The sequence below is a fragment of the Mastigoproctus giganteus genome, chromosome 12, assembly GCF_048544385.1.
Source record: "Mastigoproctus giganteus isolate SK-2022 chromosome 12, ASM4854438v1, whole genome shotgun sequence".
Taxonomy (NCBI): domain Eukaryota; kingdom Metazoa; phylum Arthropoda; class Arachnida; order Uropygi; family Thelyphonidae; genus Mastigoproctus; species Mastigoproctus giganteus.
In genome coordinates this window covers 68,126,412-68,146,988 of record NC_143586.1, presented here as the reverse complement: position 1 = coordinate 68,146,988, position 20,577 = coordinate 68,126,412, and the positions used below count along the sequence as shown (strand labels likewise).

The window sequence follows — 20,577 nt, the reverse complement described above, 5'->3', positions numbered from 1 at the left end:
GTAAGGCTTATTCCCTCCAGAAACTCAGGTTTTCCTTCCATCAAAACAAACAAGTTGACTGGAGAACACTAGTTTATGGACATAATATTCATGGGCAGATAAGTTTGTTCTTGAGTAGCCCTAATATGACAGTTTTGCCATTGAATTAGTCCTTGCGGTTATAATTGCTGTCTTCCCCACTCGGGGTGGTATGAGGAGGACAGCGATTTTATACACGCAGTTTGTGGATATAATATGTATGGGTGGATGACATTGTTCTCTGGTAGCCCTAATATGACATTTTTTTACCATTGAATGTTATATAATTTATGTGCTTTTTTCATCTGATACATTATGAGCAAACGAAGTAATTAGAAATTTAATAAATCGATTAATAATCATTTTAATATAGGATCCCTTGATTAGATACTGCAGATCATATTTTAATTGTCATTGCGAGGTAATACTCTAATATTGTATCTTTGGCCACACTGCCAGTGTCCAGATTAACGTAAAGACAGTCACAGCAACTCCTAAAGACAAAATTCCATTGAACTTCGAAGCTTTTCTAGTGGAAGCTGGACGGCTGTGAAACGGTTCCCGAAATCTTTTTTCCCAGTTTAAAATCGCATCGCGTGCTCCAGACCACTTGTGTGGTCCTTGAATACGGTACTGATATGGTAAACAAGGATTAGTAAGGCAGATCCAAAACAACTTTGGGTCTGTTAAAGCCAAGCGAAAAAGATTGGGTTTAGCTCCAATCAGTGTTGCTATTGTATCCAGATATGGTAGCCAATGAGTAATAATACGATACCGTCTGCTTCCAACAAAAGTCTTCCTGGTTAGTTCATTCATCTTTTTAATAGACTCCAACATTTTTTCCGCGCGGGGGAGACGAAGTTTTCGATTCATGACAAGAACAGCCCATCGCGATTGAATTTCTATGGCAGGACAGAGAGCGCCGACGGTTTCAGTGAGTCCAATAATTGCCAAAGTGGGATGGGGCAATTTTGGAGAAAATACATATTGATATAACTGAACCCCATCACTATTAACTTCAAAAACACCACTGAGAAAAGGATACTTTACGCCATAGCCTGTGCACAGGACCACAGCATCTAGTTTGGTGACGTCATCACCCTCGTTGAACAGAACACCCTTCTCTACAAACTTTAATTGGCCTTTCTTTAAAATGATGGCTCCACATATAAGCCGAGATTGGAAATTGTCGGTAATAGTCAGCTGCTGACTAGGACCTCTGTGAGCTGGAGTTAAACCAAAAAAGTCGTGGTTTATGGTCCCATAAATTGATTTTTCAATCTTTGAGCTGAGAATACTGAAAGGCAACCAGCTGTTTATAAAAGTATCCCAGCGAGGAATGAAGTCTACAGCTTTTCCATTCGATAACAGACGTGTAGCTACCCATGAACCCCTTCTGGTGCTTAAATACACCTGCAAAGAAAAACAAGACATTATTGTTATCAATTATGATCTTAAATACGGAAAAATGAAGTAAATTAAAGATCATAAATTAAATACTGTACAGTGAAAAGATTATGTACATTCTATAATGCAACCTGACACTTCTCGAAAATGGGAAAACTGAGCTTTACCTGATCCACCTTACCAAGGTATAAACTCAGGAATAAGTATAAAAGCAAACTGCGTTCACACTACAAATAAGCAGATCAACGAAATGTCCATGCATTCAACTAAGCAACTTCCACCGGTGGGTCATCGTCCACGACCTTCCTGTGGAAACTCAAATGAAAGATGAAATGAAATCCTTTCTTCCTTTGAAGGAAGGAATTGTTGGAAGGAAGTCATTTCAGCAATCACTTGGTTCGTTCTATCGCAAACAATTACCAAATGCAAACGTGAAGGCGTTGCTACAGAGAGACCCGTTCAGGTATATCATCGTAATTGATGCAAACAGACCCTTCAATACGTAGATTCCGTACGTTTTCATCCAATACTCTCAACCAAGAATTCAGGAAACTCACAGGAAATTGTCACTATCCTGGGTTGTTTCTTGTGGACCACTGGTTGTCGTTCCTAGAACAATCAATGGCATTCAGTATATTACCTTTGACATTCCGGACTGTTCTACTCCTACACTGTGGCAGCAGTATGGAGAGGACCCTTTTCTGTTTCTAAATGACAATGCGCTATGTCATACTGCACAGACGGTAGTGACTTGGTTTCAAGACGTGCACGTTTAAAAGCTCCATTCCTGTCAGGAGCTCAGTCCTTAATCCTACGGATCACCTGTGAGTCGAATTGGAACCATGGCTCCTTGACCAGTGCAACATGCCCAATCAGTAGCTGAACTGACCACTGTGTTAAAGAAGAAATGGATCCAATTCTTCCTTCCTATTAACAAAAATTGGTTCGAAGTCTACTGACAAGGATATCGCGTGTAAATAATTAATATTGATCTAATTAAAACTAATTAAACAACTTAAATATTGTATTAATAAAAGATTCTTTGAAACATGAACGTGTCCAGTTACTTTTGTTATTAGATTTTAGCTCGTCGATTTGCACAACTTATAAATCTAAAGCAGGAAATTAATTCACCAAATATTTTCAGTCCGTGCTTCTAAATTTCTCGTGGTTTTGGACACGCTATTGCAAGAAAGAAAAGAAAGGTACAACCTGTTTTAGAGCTGAACTGCATTTCCTGTGTCCAGAAAGACAGGGATCTGAATATTCCTGACCAAGATACAAAATGTCGATACCAATAAGAAAAATACCAATGTTTACGCTTTCTGAATTGTACAGAAATCACAACCGTTCATTAAGTATTCAGCATACGTAATTGCAAGCTCATCGACCCTTGGGAATCCTGTGGCTATCTGAGAAGATGGTGCCTTCAGAATTGAATTTATTAATTGGTCCTTTGTTATGGCACTTTCTCTTCTACGCATGACAGAAATATTTTCGCCATAATTCAAGCTGACATTCAAGTTTTAATGTGATGTTCAAGGTTACATTCATTTGTAATTATTTGAAACACGTTCATGACGCCGGTTTAAATTTTATTAATACCACATTATTTTCGAAATTTGGCAGACTAGTTACAACAACCTTCTGCAGCTATGGTAATATCATCGAGTGAATGGGTTTAATCAATATTTATCATCATGCCCAGAAGGGAAATGTGTGTGGTGAGCCTGTCATTTTCAGCGCTTAGGTCACATCTGGATCCAACTGAAAAGGTGGGACATTTTGGAAGAATAATTTAGATCCACAACAAGATGTTTTAGCTCAAGAAGAGGATTAGCCACAATACAAGAAGAGCACAGAGGATTACAATTACCACACATCACAAGAACACTGTAAAATGAAACAGAAGGGAAGGTTAAACTTTAGAACAAGACTCTAACATGGATCTTTGAGATAGTAAATGATGGCCAGCTCTAGCTCTGCCCACTGCATTTATCTCTGATTGGCTGCTAATCACCACGATTTTGCGATAGAGTAAATGACATTCTGCAAGCGAGTAGGGCAAGCAGGAATTTAATATTCATGTTCAGCTAGTTAAAAAAAAGGTTAAGTTGCTTTATGCCACCAAATTCTGGACGGATTCAAGCGAAAAACGGTGCATACTAATTAATACGGACACCATGTTTCTCTAGAATTCGTCCCGATAGAGGCCAATCAGCGGGAAAGCAGTGGGCTAAGTTAGATCTGGCCATCATTTGCTGTCGCAAAGATCCATGGGTAAGAGTCTTGTTTAACCTTCTCTAACTGAATCCGCTAACTGATATTTCGAATGAACTACTTTTAACTAAAAATGTCAGTAAATACTAGGAGTTACACTTTGGATTCGGGTTTTTACCAACAGGCGCAGTATTACGAGAAATATTCTTTAAAATGGCTTCATAATGCTATTAACTTTGATCACTAGCAAACAGTCAATCTGCGATAGTCAATTAAACTTTTGTTTATTATTATTTTTAATTTTGTGCAGTAACTTAAAATTTGCGGTATTTTTTAAAGTTATATTTATTTTATGATTAACTTAACTAAATGGAAAAGGCTACGAACCTGCTTACAAACAAAACTAAGTTCCACAGCAACGTCCACTCCAGAGTTTCCAAATCCAACGACTGCCACAGTTTTTCCTTCGAAACCCCTGCTGTGTTTGAGACTGTGGGAGTGCACCACCTCCCCACGGAACTCTTTCATTCCGGTGATGTCTGGAACGTGAGGAAAAGTGCTGTGGCCAATGCACACCATCACTCCGTGGAAAATGTCTTCAGTAGTACTCTTGTCTTTTGTATTCCTCACCGTCACCAACCACTTCCCAGTGACTTCGTAGTCGGGGGCTTTCGCTACTCTCACCACTTCGTGGTTATATTTTATGTGGCGCAGCAGATCGAAGTTTTTTGCGTACATCTCATAATATTGCAGGGCCTGTTGGTGGGGAAGAAAACAGGGGAAACTTGCAGGTGGAGGGAAGTCGCTGAAGGCGCTAGACTCCTTGTTGGTATTCATGACCGTGGACTTCATCAAGGAGGGAACTCCCTCGATGTCATCGTCTCGGTATCTCCACACTCCACCACAGTTGTCTGTCCGTTCGAAGCACACCACATCCATTTCTTCTTCTTTGCAAGCTTTGATTGCTGATAAACCACCAATTCCTGCCCCAATAACAGCGATTTTCTTAGTTTCAGACATCATGCCTGGCAATTAGAAGAAACCAGTAAGTAGTGCAAAAAAAATAATAAATAAAAATAACATATTTTAAGAATATTCATTTTTTGGCTGCATTATGATAATCTGATAGCCAGAGTTTGCACTGGAGATTAATAATAGAAAACTGAGTAGTCTATTGACAAATACGCGTACATCAGGAAGAACTGCTTCAACTCTTATTGCAATTAATACAGTCATGAGGCAAAACATGATCACCCCCTGTCTCCACAAGCGGAGGCATCTCAGAACACCTAGGAGTTGTGGCGCTAGGAAGGAGGGGGACATCACTCAGTAACCACAGGCATTGTCGGCTGTTCGTGAGTCGCTGTAGTGCAGGTGTGGTGGCGGGAATGGTTCGAAGAGGGACTCATCGAACTATTTGACAGTCGATGTGAAAGGCGGTTGGCAATTGCTGTCCGGGACAACAGATGGCTCACGATCTCTCACTTAACGGCAAACTACAACCAGGGGACGCAGAGAAACGTTTTCGCTTTCATGGACATTACTAGTTTCTCTCATTCCCTGTTGAACACATCTTCATCTCCTGGTCCTCTTGGTATTGTTTCGGACCACGTTTTGCCTTACATGCTGACCGTGAATCCAGATGGCACTGGATTCTTTCATCAAAACAACGCCCCATGTTACACAAGGCCCGCATTATGCATGAATGGTCCGAGATTATGTCCAGGCATTTAGTGTGCGGCCCTAGTAACCAAACACCTCCGACATCAATCCCATCGAACATTTGTGGGATGCCATGGAACAGCATTCGCCAATCCGTGCTAGTGCTTCACTCCGTCTGTGCGGGTAGTACAGTGGTATCGTCACCGTCCTAAAAAAGAAAGAAAATTTCGCGAAAACAACACACGGGCTGGAAAAGACCCGGGTTCCAATGTCGTCGATGACGCGAGGAACTTTAATGGGCCTCCGTGGCTGAGTTAGTCGGTCTCGGGGGAAGATAGCGAGGTTTTTTCCCAGAAACTGGGGTTTTTTTCGTCCAGCAAAACAAGGAAATCAACCATAGAACACACGCAATTTACAGACAAAATACATTCACTGTGCAGCCACTTTATTAGGTACACCCCTGCTGTGCACACAAATGGTTTCTCCCACAAGTTGCAAGTCACATGACCACAGTTGTGGATATAAATGCAGCAAAACAACCTTTCTAGTATCAGTTAAGGGTACAAAACGTAGCAAGAATGGGGAAAAGGAGTGTTCTAACGGACTTCGAACGTGGCATGGTTGTAGGTGCAAGACGTGCTGGACAAAGCATCTCTGAAACCGCAGTTCGCTTGAACTTTTCACGCATCGCAGTTTCAAGGGTTTATCGAGAATGGTTCAACGAACAGAAAACATCCTCTCAACGGAATAAAATCGCTTGTTGATGAGAGAGATCAGAGGAGGATGCCTAGAATTGTGCAAGCAAACAGACCGGACACAATGTCGCACATCACGTCAAAATACAACCTTGGTGCGCAGAACAAAATATCGCATAGCACCACTAGTTGCACTTCGTCGCGAATGGGCTACAACAGCCGACGGCCACATCGCTTACCTTTGTTATCAATGAAGAACAAGAGAGCACGCCTCCTGTGGACACAGCAACACCAGCACTGGACTATCGAGGATTAGAAAACAGATGCTTGGTCTGACCAGTCGAAGTTCCTGGTGCATCATGTTGATGGAAGGCTCAGAATTTGACGAAAACAATATGAATTCATGGACCCGTCAAGTCTGACGACTACTGTGCAAAGTGGGTGGTGGGGGCAGTGTTATGGTGTGGGGAATGTTTTCTTGGCACATGTTGGGTCCATTAATACCCATAGATTCACGTCTGAATGCCACATCGCACCTAAACATCGTTGCTGACCAAGTGCATCCGTTCATGTTGCCAGTTTATCCTCAGTCAGGGTTACTTCCAGCAGGATAATGCGCCGGTGCAGAAAGCCCGAATCACGACGGAATGGTTCCAGGAACATGACAATGACTTTTCTTTGCTGCAGTGACCCGCTCAGTTCACGGATCTCAATCCTAGGCGCCTCCGTAGCCAGGTGGGCAGGAGCAGCAGTGCGTCGCACACGCTTCTTGATTAGACCGGGGTTCGAGCCCGTGAGCCACCAAATACGGAGGATGCGGAAAGGTCAGGGAATGACCACCGCATATCCCCGGAGCAATATGGCCTTAGTTGCTAATGCTCCTAAAAAAAAAAAAAAAAAACAAATAACAAACAAACAAATCTCAATCCTATTGAACATCTTTGGGATGAGCTGGAAAGGGTTTTCGCTGCAGGCCTACACCTCCGTCGAATCTCAAGGAACTGGGTGTGACACACTCATGTCTGCATGGTACTCCATTCCTGCACAACATTTTCAGCATCTTGTTCAATCCATGCCTAGACGAATTCAGGCTATTTTTGAAAGCTAAAGGAATCTCAACACGCTACTAGGTAGGTATACCTAATAAAGTAGCAGCGCAGTGTATATGGGTATATATTAGAAATAATGGGTGGCACTAATATAATGGTTTGGGGTTTTTTAGTTTGGTAAAACCTCGAGTTCTTTTCCGCGTGACTAAAGTACTGTATATTATTATATTATATTATTATTATATTATATCATTATTATTATATTATTATTATATTATATCATTATTATTATATATTATTATATATACTGTATATATTATATATACATATATATTATATATATATATAATATATTATTAGTACTATATATTCATGTTTTCGGACGAGCCAATCCATAAACTCTCCAACCACTTACGGTCCCAGAACCTGTGCGCCCTGTCAAGGATGACAGCATTCTCGGGGGAGACTTGATGCTGTTTTTCCCAATAATGCTCAGCAATCGCGGACTTATTGAACTCTGCGGTCTGTATGGCTCTCATGTGTTTCCCCAGATAGTCTTTTAGTCGCCGTCCTGTCTCCCCCACATAACACTCCCCACAATCTGGACATCTGATCTCATATATAACCCCATTACTAGAGTCCCTAGTAATGGGGTCTTTGACCTGTGACACTACAGTGTGCAACCTCCGGCCCAGAAGTTGCACACAGCGTGCCTGAAAGTCACGAAGCATCCTTGCAATACGATCTGATAAGCCCGCATAGTAGGAAATATAAACTGTGGTGACTGGAACGGACGGTGTTGTTTCATGATTAGATTGCACGTCTCTACTATATTTATCAATGACCCTCTGGGGGGTAACCGCATTTTATAAGGTCCGTCCTGACTTGCTCAGTTTCTTTCTCTCTCTCTCTCTCTCTCTCTCTCTCTCTCTCTCTCTCTCTCTCTCTCTCTCTCTCTCTCTCCTCAGAGGTACTACAATGTGTCCTAACCCGACCCAAAAGTGCCCTAAAGATTGTAGTTCTAAGCCTGGAGCCTTCTCTGTACACCATTATATCCAGGAATGGGAGGGTACCATTCACTTCTACCTCTGAGATAAACTCTATAAAAGGAGAGAAACCATTGAGAAAACTAACATCCTTCTCTCTACCCTTCTGTACCATAGTGAACGCATCATCCACGTATCTTTTCCACCTACGCATAGGGAACTCCGCGTTTGCAAAAATCCTATTCTCTAATTCTTCCATTGCTAGGTTTGCGACCCCAAAAGATACAATCATTGTTTTATCGCTTTTAATTTTCGTATTTTATTGTATTTTAACATTTTCGTAATATATTTTATTTTATTTTATTTTATAGTGAATCAGTTTTGTAAATATTATTTTACAGTATCCACTGTATCGTTTGGTACATTTTATCATTTTTATATTTTTACAGTATTAAACTATTTTAATCAAAACGGTTGATGTATTTATTTAAATTTGTGATATGAACTAATCTCCCAACCTTAGAGGCCTTTTTGAGGATATGTCCATAGACATCTTCTTTGAAGGGTAGAGTCACGTTTCAATTTTACCAATAACTACTATTTTCAGAAAAGCCAATTTAAAGTGAATTGTTCCTGGTCTATTTAGATCTTTCATTTTGACTGGACACGGATCTCTTCATTCAAAGTCATTTTACTTTCATCTTTCTGATACTGATCTTTGTTTATGTGGTGTTCGAGAGGACTGTTCACATATTCTTTTCGACTGTCCTCTTTATAAAGTCTTTGGATAATAACACTACACACGTCCACGTTCCAGACTTGCTATTTCGGACTTTTACCAGAAGAGATTTGATAAATCCTAGGATTTATCGGATTTCCGGCATTTACAGTAACATTTACTCCCTAATATAAATAATGTGTTTATTTTAATTGAACTTTACTTATCACCAAGATGGAGGGGATGTATCATCTCTTTTAAAATAAATTTATAATCAGAGTGAGTGACGTACGTGATGAAACAGAATATTTATAAGATAAACACTCGTTTCAATTTTATCAACTTTTATCTGTTTATTTTCATAACAGAAGAACCGCAAGAGATTTTGCAAGACCAGTGGCAAAATACACTCTAAGAGACCAAAATTTTAAATACAACTTGAGCGCCAGGCCATGGGACAAGAGTATTGCCCATCGTACTTTCCACTCTATATAAGTGACAAACAGGAACGCAATTAATATATTGACAGTGATACTCAGTCAAAGTTAATATATTAATATTAACATTGACAGTCAGTATTTAATAGTTTGAAAATTAAGGATACTTTATGGGGACATAAGGGAATTCGCCTTTTTTAACTTTTCGAAAGTATTTAGGGCTCATATTTCCCTCTACCCAAACCAGAAAAGCTTTCAGAAGGCTAATGAGCTGTTTTTCGTTCGACAGCGTCATCTTATGAAACAGAAATGGCATCTGTGACACAGAGTTGGACAGTTCGTTGCTGATTTTTCTTCTTAATTTAAAGCAATTTAAATTGAAAGTAAATTAAAACAATATGCTGGCCATAAGAGTTTCAGGAAAGTGGGAAAATTCAGAAGACAAAACAGAAGAGAATTTTTGCCAATTTATGTTAACGCAAAGAGAATTTAGAACAGTTAGAAGTATATCTAGAAGGAACGTGTTGAGTGTGGAAGAAAATTGCACGATAGTTGGAAAATGTACAATCAACACAGATAGTCCATGAATAACTTTTACTAAGAAGAGAGGTGGAACACAGAGTTAAATCAATATTGAATTGACCAATAGTAGAGGAGAAAGTAAAGGGTAGATAAGATCTAGTAAGGATATTGAGCTTGTGTTGTTGAATGAAATTTTCAAGGAGAAGACACCCACAAGGGTCAAAGAAAGAACAGAAGAACTAAGTGGAAGATTTGGCGTTGAAATCACCAATTATAATGCAATTTTCAGGAGATAAGATTCTAACAATATGGCTGATATAAATGTGACTTCTGTCGGGACCTCGAGCTGCTGAGGTTGCTTCTGGCTTTTCAATGTGGTCAGTAGATTAGCACAGTAGATCAGCACTACAGAAGAGAATGCTCTTCCAGAAATGAGTTGCCGCCCGGCGCTCACAATGCAGTGAAGCATCCCTTGGTTCCAAGAAACAAAGTCATGTTTCCAACACTCCTTATCAATCTAGTACTGGTCAAATAATCTGTTAAAGCAGTAGATCCTCAAAGTGACACCTTCAAGCAAATTGAGTCATTCAAAATTGAAAGGTGGTATATTTATTGGTCTGCAGGTTAAGCAGATGTTGGTTTCACAAGAATTGTAAGACAAAATGACTCATGAAGAGAGGAAAATGATAGACAGTCGTTTCGCCTTGTAGTGAATGTATTTCTTGGTACCAGTAAGATTGGAAATTACAAAAAAGCAAGTTGACAAGTTGATTGAAGATTACGGGAAAATGGGATTCAGAATGTCAATCAAGCTGCATTATTTGTACGTTTACCTGCATTTCTTCAGGCCAAATTTGGGCGATGTTAGCAAAGGGCATGAGCAGAGATTCCACTAAGTCATAGAGTAAACACAGAAGGGGTACCAAGGAGATAATCTGCTACCATAATGCTAAAGAGTTAAAATGCTCATTTTAAGAAATATTTTGATCAATTAACCGCAGAGGATTTCTATTCCTTAATTTGTGATTTTGTTTAAATCTTATTGTTTACTTGTAGCAAAGATTAACACCATTCGTATAGTAGTTAAACATTGCTAATAAATCTGAGAGTGTCATTGCATTGCATATTTATATTTCTTTCATTCCTAAATACAACTATATTCACAGTCAGTATACACAAAAATTAAATCGCAAAAAAAAAAGATAAATTGAAGAAGATTAAAAATATTTTTGAACCTTCTTGAAATATATGAAATATATACTATAAGATATATAAAAATATACATATTATAGCAGAGAAAAACTACATTACCGAAATAGTCACACTTTGCTTAAAAAATGTTTCATGGAGTACTTGTCACTGTAGCAAAGCAAAACAATATGTAGAAATTGTGCATGAGATCGGTAGAAATGAGACCAAACGAGTACAGCTGACGCCCTCTAGCAAGATGACGTAAAATGATACGTATGAAAATTAAACCTTGAATTTCTCATATTTTATATTCACATCACGTGATTGCATTTTGCTGTTATGCACAGCGCACTGGAAAATGTAAAAATACTTTCTATAAATCAGCGCCATTATTCAAGATATGAAAAGTAAACAGAAGAAATAATTCAATTTACTAATAGCAGTAGAACTACACTGCTCGACAAAATTAACAGAACACGTACGTGTGGTGTAATTCGTGCAACTTTTGACAGTCAACGTAACTGGGTATTAAAAGCAGCTGGTTGTAGACCTCATCAGCTTAAAGGATTTCATTTATTGGTTTAATACTCTTGCAGAACATCATGGAGTTTTTCACTTATTTTTTTTGCAATGAAATGCTGCCTGGGCAGAACGCAATGTGCAGTTCTAACATCAGGAATCTCTTTCTTCGTTATCTTCAGCCATTTCATCAATGCGACATTGAACTGTATGTTACTTAGAGGAATGCTTTTTAACACTGGGTCCGGATCTGTTTTTATGACAGCATATAGACTCCACTCTAAACGTTTGGAATCACTTTTAATTTTTATTAATTAAATTTTTTTTTATTAAAATAGGGCCAACTTATTTTGCCAATTTTTTATTAAAATATGTTATATTATTTAGAAAAATCAAACAAAGACTAAAATAATATATCAGAAATTTTTAGAATAGAAAGGAATAGATGACTCCTAAATGTGGTAGAGCATTGTAGAAGATTCTTGAATTTGGTGGAATGTTGCAGATGACTAAAATATTTTTAGAAAGTGGGTGTATTGGTTCAATATTACAGAAAATTTTGAATGATTCTAGAGTGTTTGGCAATGATAAAAATTTATTAGTAAGGGCTGTAAGTTATAAATTCGAACACCCGGCATTCAGAAAGCGTGTTTGGTGTAAGTTTTATGTGATGTGGGATAAACATGGGATGAAAAACGGAACTGTGTGTTGAAAAAATAAGTTCCTTTATATTCTGTATAAAATAAAATTATTACATGAGAAGTATCGGCAAAAAACTAGGTGTTTCATTTAAAGGAGTAGTACAAACTACCATTAGACGATTCAAGGAGAATGGCAGTTTAAAGAACAAACCATAATAAGGGCGATCTTGCTACATCTAAGATAAGACAATAACACTTGTTTCTAAACGCAATCGACGACTTACTGCACCTGAAATCCAGGCTGAATTCAACTGGAACAGAGAAACTCTAGTGTCTACATCTATTGTAAAACTTCGTCTTATACAAGCAAAACTTCATGGTGGGGTAGTGGTCCATAAACCCTTATTAAAAACAGAAAATCGAAAGAAACGATTGACTTGGGCTAAGACCCATCAATATTGAACAATTGAAATGTATGGAAAAACGTACTGTGGACGTATCAATCCAAATTTTAAATTTTTGGATCCAAGAGTAGATTTTATGTTCGATGATCAACTTAAGAAAAAGTGGTGCCAAATTGTTTAGTGCCTACAGTCAAGCACGGTGGTGATTCCATTATTAGTATTAGTAATTAGAATTCGTAATGGCCGCATGGTGCAAGAAAGCCTATGGCTTATGCTGCACCAGCCAAAAAAAAAAAAAAAACCGAATAAAACAATGATAAAAAAATAATAATAAATAAATAAATAATAATAATTAATAAAAGAAAAGGAAATTAAACCTATCATCCTATGCGCTTCCCTTACCCGAAGGTACTATCCAGATGACCTTTGAATTTCCCCAAACTGTCAGCCTCTACCACCCATGTAGGCAACTTATTCCAGTAATTTATAACTCGCTGGCTAAAATAAAACTTTCTGCAGTCCAATCTAAACATCTCCCCCTTAACTTGAATTTATGTCCCCTAGTTCTAGCATCATTTATAATCTTGAAAATTGTGTCCTCATTCATTTTGCTTATGCCTCTCAGAGCCTTAAACACCTCAATCAAATCTCCTCTAAGGTGTCTAGTTTCCAAACTCTGCAACCCACATATTCGAAGTCTTTCTTCATAAGGACGCCCTTTTGCCGATCTCGCCAGGCGAGTTACCCGTCTTTGCACCCTTTCAAGAAGCTCGATGTCTTTCTTTAGGTGTGGTCTCCTCCTTACCTCCTTACCATCAGGCGTCCATATAACTAGTCACTGAATGCAATAAAGATAAAGATATATTATAAGAGGTTTCACATCGTCCTTCAGCATTTCTAAAAACTGAAGGTTTCAAACACAATTTTAAATCCGTTGTAGAACCTTTTATAAATTTATCTTTAAGACATTTCGAAATATTCAATATCCTTGTCTTTTGCACCAGGATGCATTCTTTCCAGGCAGTCTTTCATCTTCGATGGTTTCATAGCATAGCATAGTTTGGAAAGGTTTTTCACATAAGAGATACAGCGGTATTGATTCGTTCCCAGGCAAAGGAATAAATCCCAATTTTAACATTTCTTGGAATATAGACGGCATGTATTTATTATTTTTATATCATTATATATTTTTTCCGTTAACCCCCCCTCTTTCAAAACGATTGATGCCCACTAGTTCAAATTCGACCCCGTTGGGTATTCCTGGTTTACACTACGAACGTTGATCATACTGAGGTACGAAAGAACAAGAGTATTAGTCTTTGCATTCTCCAAATCATTCTTATCTCCATTCCTCGTCATTTCCATGTCCAGGTAGTACGAAAGTAAAAATGATACTGATGATTTATCGATTATACTATATACTGTACATCATTTTCAGTAATAAAGTGAAGTATTAAAACGAGTGCCTTTTATCACATTTAATTAAATAAACCATGCAACGTGCCTGACTCAATAGACTCTTCTGCAAACTCTGGCTTCTATACAGTGTCCTCAGTACAAATATTTCCTGCAATCAGCAGCAGTACGACAGCGACAGTTAGTGCTATAAGTGATCCCATAAACAAGAGATATGTCTCCATCATGACGTGAAAAGATATGTGAAGTTTAAAGTGAATTCAGGTCAGGTCAGGTTGTTTACTAAGACCCGGGAAGTTGGTCTCAAACATTTTATTCGCACGACCTATTTTCTGAAGGCTCTCTTTGCTTTTGCGACCAATGTCAAGAAACTTAAATCTTACCAAACTTTCATTCTATCTAATTTGCTAAACCTCATGGTTTTGAAAATGTAGGCGTTCAAGTTGTTGCTGTTTGGTTTTAGGAGCATCAACGACTAAGGGCATATTGCTCCGTGTTTATTGTCTGTAAACTACGTGTGTTCTGTGGTCGATTTTCTGTTTGCTGGACAAAAAAAATGAGTTTCCGGGAGGGAAAACCATGCTCACTCGCCTGAGACCGACTAACTCAGCCACGTTGTGAAAAAGGCCCATAAAAATTGCTCTCTTCATCGACGTAACTGGAACTCAGGTCTTTTCCACCCACTGTGGGGAAGATGGTGATTATATCAACTGTGCTACCCATGAGGACAGGCGTTCAGGCAAGGGGTACACTGATCATAGGAACTATAGGTAACACCGGTTGCCTTATATGCTTCGGTCATTTGGTCATCTGCTCCAGAAACGTATGTTAAAACCATCCTTAACATTGAATATTGGCTTCTTAGAAATTACAGATGACTGTTTATTAGAACAACCTTCCCAAATAGGGACAATTCCTATTCCTCTTTTTCATCGTTTGGCCCTCTTTGTCACTTCTCCCAAATTCTTTCCCACTTTTTCAGAAATTCTTTATTGAAATCCAAATTTGAAAATTGAAAACATCGAGAATTTAGGAAAATTTTCTCGCGTTGCTCGTATAGAACAGCGAGAGGTGGATTTCCCTTCGGTTCATTTACCCTCCATTTCTGCATTTCCTAGAACTCTCCACAATCGTCTCATGTCGGGCCTTCTAAGTTTATAATCCCCAGCCCAAGACGACAGGAAACTGCCCGAACACATTATCCCTTAGGGCACTTCGTCTCTCACAGAGATCTCACGAAGGGCACCCTTTAGTATATTTTAAGATAATATCTCAACCATTTCAAAGGCTTTATCGAGATGGAGGAAATCGTTTTGAGTGACAGGCACAGAGCGTGTACCACCGCCGATTATTCACCAGTACTTTTCCATTCCTCGCCCTTCTTAATCCAAGTTCCAGTGGCGAACTCAGCCACGTCGTGTGAAAAAAGCCCATAAAAATTTCTCGCGCCATTGATGGGATCCGAACTCATTTCATTTTCGCCTGGTGCGGAAAGACGTTAAAACCACTGTGCTTCCCGCAATGGCTCAACCTCGGAGGACCTACTTTGAGGAGTAAAAGAAACTGTGAGAACATTTCGTTGATATAATTTTTTTTTTGGTTGATGATTATTGTACAAAATATTATCTTGAATTTCATAAAATCCAAGTATGCAGATTATCAATTGTCGCATCTTAGCAAAGCCCCGAGAGACATCTGTCTTCGATTGAGCCGACTTGATTTTGATTATCCAAAGTCTCCTAAAAATTGCTAAAAAAGGTATTAGTTTTGGGATGGGGGAAACAAATTTACCAAGAAAGAAGCCATGTTATTTTTAGTCTGGCAATATGGGTGATGGGGATTATCAGCTCTGGGAAAATTCAGTAGAAAGCTACCATGCCTTTTTGACCTAACTCCAAAGTTATGTCTCTTGGTCTCAATAATTCATTAGTTCACTGAATTGTATTACTTTTTGCGGTTCTAATTGGACAATTAGGCCGATGTTCGTCTACCACACCTGAACTAGGACCTTACGAGAGTTGTTCAGTTGTACGGCTGTGTGTCTTTGTTGCTCCGGTTAATCAGTTAAATTAACAGAATTATGCTCAGGTTTATATGATGATTTTTATGTTGGTGTATTCCTAATTTGATGCTGAACAAGAGGATATCCATTGTGTGGCGACCTGGACATCCAGGTATTTATTATTTATAGTTTTCTTATACTGCAAAATTTGCTGTTTTTGCTACTCACGGCTGACCAGAGATACCTATCGCTTCCGGCTACAGGTCAAGGTCAGGCAAATGCGCTGTGGGTCTGTACTTGCGGTCAAGTGACAATGGCAACACACGTCATTTACTGCCTCCTAGCAATTATCCACGCCTCGTACAAGCGGATTTCTACATCCAACAGTAACAAGTCTAGCCAACTAAAATAAGCCGTAATTTTTGTCTTATTTTGTATCTGATCGGTAAACGTATCACTTGGAATACGATACGTAGTTAAGGCAACTACTAAACACAATTGTAAACTCTTTTCCAGCCCACTACTCGTAATCCTTTTATCTGCGCCTAAAATCTGAAAATGCCTTTAAAGCAAGATCACCCAAATAATGAAAGCTGTGTAATTTGTGGAATTGTTCCGGACGTAGCTATAAAATGTACTTCCTGTCTCAAGACATACGGAAGCGAATGTCTCGCGTTGGACCTAAAGAGGCTCGGAAAGCAGCGACGGAAAGTTTGGCAGTGTCCCCCCTGTAAGGGAGAAAATTATATGCATTCACTCGGAACAACTGGTGAAACTTTTAACGACGTTAGCCAAATTTCGGATTCACCTGAGCACAGGACCCAACCCGAACCTGAGGTAGACACGGAAAAATTGACATCGCCAGATGCACATGTGGAATTGACACCCGACTCATTACTGGCAGAACAAAATGACCTTTCAGATCTCATCATGCAAAAATCTAGTAGCTCCCAACAGGATAACACCCTATCAACAGAGATCTCCGCAATAATTAATCAAACATCACTCGAACACAGTCCACTCCTGGTCTCGCTCCTCACAAATATTGAGACAACTCTATGTATAAAGCTGTCGCCAATTCATAATATCCTCGCAGACCTACTGCTAGAAAACAAGCGACTACGAGAACACAATGAATGCATACACAAAACATTGGAGGTGTTGCGGAAAAATTTTGAGGACCTGAAGCAATCGGTTTGTGATCTTGCTGTTCAAACTAACCATCATGAGCAGCAGCCTCCGGACGAACACTTTCACGCGAAACCGAGAGCTCCTACCCAAACCACCCCATCTTTATTACCACATGACCCCTATCCAGCCCCCATTCTTACAACATGTGAGTCTGAAGTTGTGTGCCCTGAACGTAGCACTAGACCAGTATATATTGAAATCACAGCAGATGCCAACGGATACTCAGGAAATACTGCCTCACAGAAGACCCAAAGAATTCATCAGGAGCAGAATCTGCCAAATCGCACCTATTCGAGATCACAAAACTCACATATGGGGTCCTCGCGCTCAAATCCGGATAATGCTTTGGCTGCTGAAGTATATCGCAATTGTAGTTCCGCTTCAAACAACGTGAGAGGTAACCATTATGCAGGGACTACGATTGCATCTAATGTAAAGACCCATAGAGACACTACAACGTATGCAATGATTGCAAGCCAACGAACAAAAGAACAAACACTGACCCGTAATCCAACTGTTAAGGAACTGAGCCCCAATCTTAAAGTTATTGGAACCAATTTGCACTTCAGCAAGATGCAAATTGCGCACACTGGAATGATGAGCAAGCGGATCCGTAATGTCTTCATTAGTAGGCTCTCCCCTGCTACCACAGCTGATGATGTGGAACACCTTCTTGCTGCTTTCAAAATGAATGGTAGAGTCACCAAGCTATCCACAAAATATCCCACCTACGCCTCCTTTAAGATCGATGTGGCTGATGCAGATTTTGAAGCACTCTTCAATCCTGAAATCTGGCCTGCTGGAGCTCTTGTTATGCCATATCTCGGGCATAAAGGGCAGCGATATAGAAGTAATGGAAAGGACTCCCACCAATGGTACCCTGATTCATAGCAATCCCAGATCTCGTTACCGCAACTAGAACCACAGACACAGAACACCAATATGCCGATCCCTGTGCTCATCAGTCCTAGACACACCCCGCTGAATCGAGTCGTGCTATGTCAGAGACCACCTGTCCGTATCAAAGTACCTACAGTACCTGCCTGCACCATATTTTATCAGAATGTGCGTAGTCTTAGGAACAAGCTTGACACTATGGAGCAAATTCTGCTCCCCGGATATTTTGACCTGCTCGCCATCACCGAAACCTGGCTCAATGACGATGAAGAATTCCTAGCAGCAGCTGCCCCAGCTGATTATGGGGTCGTATTCACATCTCGGATTGCACGCAAGGGTGGAGGCGTCGCAATATTTTACAAGAAATCCACTTTCAAACTATTGGATAATAAATCCAGTAACTCCCCTAACTATGAAGCAATCCTCGTTACGTTAAGATACAACTTCGTGACGTTTGACCTCTGTGTGGTGTACATACCTCCAACGCCTTCTCCGCAAATCATCCTTGAAGTTTCCAACTGGATAATCAATCAGCTGCATCCCACAGCTTCTCACGTAGTTTGTGGTGATTTCAATTTACCTCCTCAGCTATCTAATATGAAAAAGGATCTTCTGGCACACTTGAGATGTGCTGATCTACAACTTATTAATGAAGCTCCAACCAGGGGGAATAACCTCTTAGATCTAGTTCTAGCCTCTATCCCTTGCACCGTTGATTACATTGCAGAAACGTCATTCGACTCTGATCATGTCCCAATACATGTGACTGCATATCTGCCAGCCCCCAAATTAGAAACCAGAAGGACAACAAAAAAGGTTGACATCACTAGCCCCAACTTACTTGACGTAGATAAGTGCATCAGAGCCGCCTCTCTCATTCCCTGGGTGGCCTTAAAGACTTGTGACCCAGAAATAGCTGTGAACATTCTCACAAACTGGATCAACACGGTTGCCAAATATGCCGCCTCTAAAAAAATCACAATCAGTCCACATACAAGACTTTGGTGGAATTCAGAACTCAAAATGAGTTTCCAGCTGAAGCAACAGCTCCATCGCACATGGAAACAGTCGCAAAATGTCAATGATCGCATCGTTTATTCAAGGGCACGGGCTCAATTTAATCGCCTGAAATCTGAGGCAATCAAATTATACGTTAACCGAGATCTGGCTAAAGGAAAAATTCCATACAAGAAAGTGCACCTTCATTTTCCTCTGCAATTTGATCCTGAATTGTGGCTCGATTTCGTCACAAGATTTAATCGTAATCCTATGCCAAACTCAGATCTGGCTCTACTAACAGAGCCCACCCAGCAAGAAGTGTTGAGCACCATTCAGATCACAAAACAACAGCTGATCGTCGCCATCAATTCTCTACCTGCCTCGTCAACCGCTGGTGATGATGCAGTTCCCCAATTCATGCTCAAATGCCTAAGTCCGTACATTATTCAGCCACTTTTAATTATCTTCAACCAGTTACTCTCGAACCAGATTTTCCCACAGCAATGGGAAAACTATCTTATCAAACCTTTAGCCAAAGTTCAGTCGCCATCGAAACCTAAACATTTCCGACCCATCTCCAACTCCTCCAGCCTGCTGAAGCTCCTGGAAAAGACCTTACTCCCGATCCTCACCAAGCAGATCATGCCCAGTAATCCAGCCCAAATTCACTACTGCCTTCCAAACAGATCAACGATCACAAATCTGCTAGCCACAACGAATACTATCTTGTCAGCATTCGAGAAAAGGCACGAACTAGCTGTGACTTACTTAGACATTGAGGTTGCATTTGATGCCGTCCAAGTAAACAAACTACTCACTCTCCTGGAATGCCACTTCCAGATCACAGGGAACATATTATGCTTTCTCTCCTCTCTTCTGAATAACAGAGTTATAAAGCTTCATACAGGAGATCGCACCCTTACTAGATCCGTCACCGCAGGAGTCCCACAAGGAGGGGTCCTTTCCGGCCTTCTGTTCTCATATATTATCTTCCCACTGGTTGCACATTCTCGATGTCTACTGAGCTATGCAGATGATATCAAGATACTGACTCCCATCATCCCTGGTCAAGACCTTGATCTGGTAAAAACCGAAATTAACAACACTCTCACTGCAGTCACATCTTACCTCTGCCAGTTCGGGCTCAAGATCAATCCTGCTAAGTCCGAATTCATGGTGTATTCATTGAAGCAAACTCCTTCTTCTCTCCAGCCTTCGGTCGGCAACACCCTCATCCCAATTGCATCCAGCCGTCGTGATCTGGGCGTTGTATTCGACTCCAAACTTCGATTCAACGCCCACATAGACATGCTCCTCACACGTGCTTCAAGACTCCGGTGGATAGCAAAACAGCATCTCCTTCATATCAGAGATAAAAAGACAACCGTGAGGTACATAAGAGCAATCATCTTTCCACCTTTACTCTATGCTGCTGAAATTTGGGCGTCAGCGGCACCATCAATAAAGAAACCACTCTTTGCCACAGAATTCTGGCTCCTAAAGTGGGCCAACAGGAAGCACAACCTTCCAGCTCTGATTCACACCACGCAGCTTGTCAACTCTCTCGGGATTCCACGGCTTCCCACCTTAGTCGAAGACCAAC

At 40.1% G+C, this 20,577-nt stretch overlaps 2 protein-coding genes across 2 annotated transcripts in view; one reads left to right on the top strand and one right to left on the bottom strand.

Moving 5' to 3' along the window:
• Positions 1-20,577, top strand: part of LOC150077156 (flavin-containing monooxygenase 5-like) — an 81,975-nt gene that overhangs the window by 3,437 nt on the left and 57,961 nt on the right. The gene's annotated exons all lie outside the window — the stretch shown is intronic.
• On the bottom strand, positions 402-11,076 carry LOC150077158 (flavin-containing monooxygenase 5-like). Its single transcript, XM_090385977.1, has 3 exons — positions 11,026-11,076; positions 4,033-4,670; positions 402-1,431 (listed from the first exon to the last, which is right to left on the bottom strand). Exons 2-3 carry the CDS (start codon positions 4,666-4,668, stop codon positions 448-450), a joined length of 1,620 nt encoding a protein of 539 aa, XP_090242103.1. The 5' UTR covers positions 4,669-4,670; positions 11,026-11,076; the 3' UTR covers positions 402-447.